The sequence below is a fragment of the Orycteropus afer genome, unplaced genomic scaffold, assembly GCF_000298275.1.
Source record: "Orycteropus afer afer isolate SDZICR_OR568_19922 unplaced genomic scaffold, OryAfe1.0 scaffold00014, whole genome shotgun sequence".
NCBI lineage: Eukaryota > Metazoa > Chordata > Mammalia > Tubulidentata > Orycteropodidae > Orycteropus > Orycteropus afer.
In genome coordinates, this window is record NW_006921601.1 from 1,404,503 (window position 1) to 1,408,450 (window position 3,948).

Below are 3,948 nucleotides of genomic sequence, written 5' to 3' on the forward strand. Positions count from 1 at the left end.
TAACCAGAAGGTTGGTATTTCAAACCTACCAGCCACTGTGTGGAAGGAAGACTGGGCAGTCTACTTCCATAGAGATTAACCGCCTCAGGAACCCAAAAGGGATCGCTATGAGTCAGAAATCAACTTGATGGCAGGAGGGTGGCTTGATTTTGGCTTACTCCAGAATTTTATTTAGATGTATGTTTTCCATCTCTCTCTCTCTCTCTCTCTCTCTCTCTCTCTCTCTCTCTCTCTCTTTCTCTATCTTAATTCTGGACAGATTCTTCTGACCTCCCTCAAGCTTGGTTTTTTGTTTTGTTTTTTTTTTCTTTTTTAACCTTTTATTGTGATTAGGATGAAAGTTTGCAGAATAAATCAGTTTTCCATTCAACACTTTACTCACATTTTGTTTCATCACTGATTTCATCCCCTCAGTGTAACATCACCCTTACCTTCTAATATGATCCTTTACAGAGCTATCAGTCGTAGTGGTTGGACACCATCTATTTCCTTAAATGTCTGATTAGTTGTCTCTTGTAATCCTCTATTAAATCCATTCATTGAGTAATAATTGCTAATACTGTATTTTTAAAATATATCCAGTTCTTTGTCAAATCTGATTTATTACTTTTTATAGTTTTTAGAGCCTAAAGCAAAATATTGACTTCATACTTCATCTTCTTTATCAATAAGACAAAAAGATAGAGTGACTAATCAAAATCCCATGTCTTTGCTCTTAACCACATTTTTGTGTTTTCTGTTTACGTATTGGAGCTTCAGTCTAAAAAATTTCTCCAGTTCAATCTTCTAGTTAACTAATCTCTTCAACTGAGCCTAATTTACCAGTAAATCTCTCTCTTAAAGTTTTAATTTTAATTATTATATTTTTCATTTCTGGGAGACATAACTAATTCTTTTAAATATACTTATCCTTTGCTTATATTTTTACTTTGCTAAAACCCAGTAAGAAAATTTCTTCAATATTCTTTATCAAATAACTCCATACTTCAAGTCTTGTAGATTGGATTCTGCTTTTTATTACTTTTATGGTCTTTTACTCTTTTATATATATATATATATATATATATATATATATATATAAATTAATTTTTACTGCAAGCAACTCAATTTTTTTTCAGAACGTTATATATTGAAATTCTGTGAGAATAAAAGTTAATTCTTAAGAAGGATTTGGCATGCTTCTGTTATTTTCTGAGGGCACTTCCAGTATAGGATAACATTAATTTACTTTTTGAGGTAAACAGTGGTGTAAATTCAGCATACAAAGTCACATGGGGAGCAGTCTGTGGTTCCAGAAATTCAGCAAAGATTTCTCCCTTATACCAAGGAGAGTTTTCTCTGATATACCAAGTATAGATGCAGAAACTGGAGGTGGAGAAATGGATTTATTTCTAATGCACATTTTCACTTGGGGGTGTTTGTTATGGAGTCTTATCGATACAGGAGAATCATCTGATGCATTTGCCCACCTGTATGAGCTGCCCTGGATTTTACCTTCAGTCCCTAAACAACAGGAAGTAAAGAAAACTGGTGCTTAAGTTCATGTAACGATACAAATACCCTCAAGTTGGAAGTCAACATCAATGTCTGATTTAACTTTCTAGATTTCACTCATTCCTTGGCCTGATATTCTTTCCTTTTTTTTTTTTTTTGCCTGTTCATGAAGCATCAAAGATATTCAAATATAGTTATTGATAGAAGTTTAGATATGTGTGTAACTGTAGAAGTAAATACAGATATAGTCATAAATATGATTTTTATTCATTTTCATTAGGAGATTTTTTTCTGTGTACCCAGTCCAACATGTTCTGGATAGTCTCATCTTTTAGTACCTTTAAAACTTGATGATGGATGTCATGTACCCTTTAGATAACACATGTATACATTTTAAAATTTAGACTGAAATATTTTCTTAATCTTAGCCTCTTTGATTTTATATATTTCATTTAGATAACATTTGATGTTTAAATAATTTCTGATTCACTAATCAATCAAGCAAACAGACTCAAAAGATAAATTCACAGCAGGGAAAATGTCAGCAAATATTTATTAACTACCTCTAATGGGACAGAAAATGTGCCAGGCACAGGGATGTGAGATGAACAAGGTGGATTTTGTCTGTACTCTCATAGATTTTGCAGGCTAAGTACAAACTCATAAGGGTCTCTGATAGAATTTACTCTTTCTCTCTTCTTCAGCTACTCAAAGACACCTACCTCACTAGAGTCCCTGCCATGCTCTCTTATAGCAACAACTCCCTCTCTATTGAAGTCTCTGATTTCCTCCTGAACTGTTTTGTTAAATCTCCCAACTGGCAGCAATGGTTGTCCCTGCCCCTCAGCCTGCTCTTCTTCTTGGCCATGGGGGCGAATGCCACCCTCCTCATCACCATCTACCTGGAGGCCTCCCTGCACGAGCCTATGTACTACCTGCTCAGCCTCCTCTCCCTGCTGGACATTGTGCTCTGTCTCACTGTCATCCCAAAGGTCCTGGCCATCTTCTGGTTTGACCTCAGGCCCATCAGTTTCTCTGCTTGCTTCCTCCAGATGTTCATTATGAACAATTTCCTGCCCATGGAATCAAGTACCTTTCTGGCTATGGCCTATGACCGCTATGTGGCCATCTGCAAGCCTCTACGTTATCCATCCATTATCACTGACCAATTTGTGGCAAAGGCTATTGTCTTCATCTTGACCCGGAATACATTTCTCACTGCACCTATCCCCATCCTTTCTGCTCGACTCCATTATTGTGGCAAAAATATCATTGAGAACTGTATCTGTGCCAACCTGTCTGTGTCCAAGCTCTCTTGTGACAATGTTGCCCTTAACCGAATCTACCAGTTAATTGTGGCCTGGACTCTTCTGGGTTCTGACCTCATCCTCATCTTTCTCTCCTATGCTTTTATCCTCCGAGCTGTTCTTAGACTCAAGGCAAAGGGGACAGCTGCCAAAGCTCTGAGTACATGTGGCTCCCACTTTATTCTCATCCTTTTCTTCAGCACTATCCTGCTGGTTTTTGTGTTCACCCATATGGCGAAGAAAAAGGTTTCCCCTGATATTCCTATCTTACTTAATGTCCTGCACCATGTAATTCCAGCTGCTCTGAATCCCATTGTCTATGGTGTAAGAACTCAGGAGATTAAACAAGGGATTTGCAAATTACTGAGGAGAGCTGGGTGACAACAGAAAGTAATTATGCTCTTCCTTTTCTCTTCTGGGTTGGGAATATCAAAATTATAGTTGGAGGCAGTGATTTAGGGAGAGAAATACAGTCTTAATCTCCTCTTTGGACATGGCTGATATGAACTATTTGGTTTCCCTCTCATTCAGGGGCACATCCTACTTCTCGTCATTCCATGGTTTCCTGGCAGAGACTAAGAATATAGTTGTATATTCTCTAACCATGCATCCCAGGCCTGAGACTCTGAATTTTGATAAATCAAGCATCAAATCTAATTGTCTGCGCCTGAAAAAATCCCAAATTGGGCCAGGGGAGATTTAAAATCAATATTTGCTTAAAGATGTTTTGTTGATTGGAAAGGTCAGTACTTTGATTGGAAAGAGAGTGCATAGGCTTTGGAAGAATATATGTTAGAATAAAAAGTAACTGTTAAAAATATTACTGTAACAATTATACTTTAACATTTTCCTTTATTTTTTATACATTCAAAAATATTATTGGATGTTATTTTATATCCAGCATGGTGCTAGAAAAAATGGAATTCTAAATAAATACATTTTTGTCCCTCTACTCAAGGAGAACATAGTCTAGTGGAGAAAGCAGAAATACAGAAAAGCATTATATTGCAGTGTAATAAGGGATTAGAACATATGAATAAGCTCAGAAGAGATGAATTGAATCCTCTAGGTAGATCCAGAAGGCTACACACAGGCAGTAGGATGACAGATTGGCAGAAGAGTGGAAGAATATACCAAAAACTGGATC

The 3,948-nt window shown here is 36.7% G+C and overlaps 1 protein-coding gene across 1 annotated transcript; it reads left to right on the top strand.

Moving 5' to 3' along the window:
* The first annotated feature begins 2,234 nt into the window (after positions 1-2,234).
* Positions 2,235-3,182, top strand: LOC103210447 (olfactory receptor 56A3-like). Its single transcript, XM_007956368.1, has one exon. It carries the CDS (start codon positions 2,235-2,237, stop codon positions 3,180-3,182), a length of 948 nt encoding a protein of 315 aa, XP_007954559.1.
* The last annotated feature ends 766 nt before the right edge of the window (positions 3,183-3,948 follow it).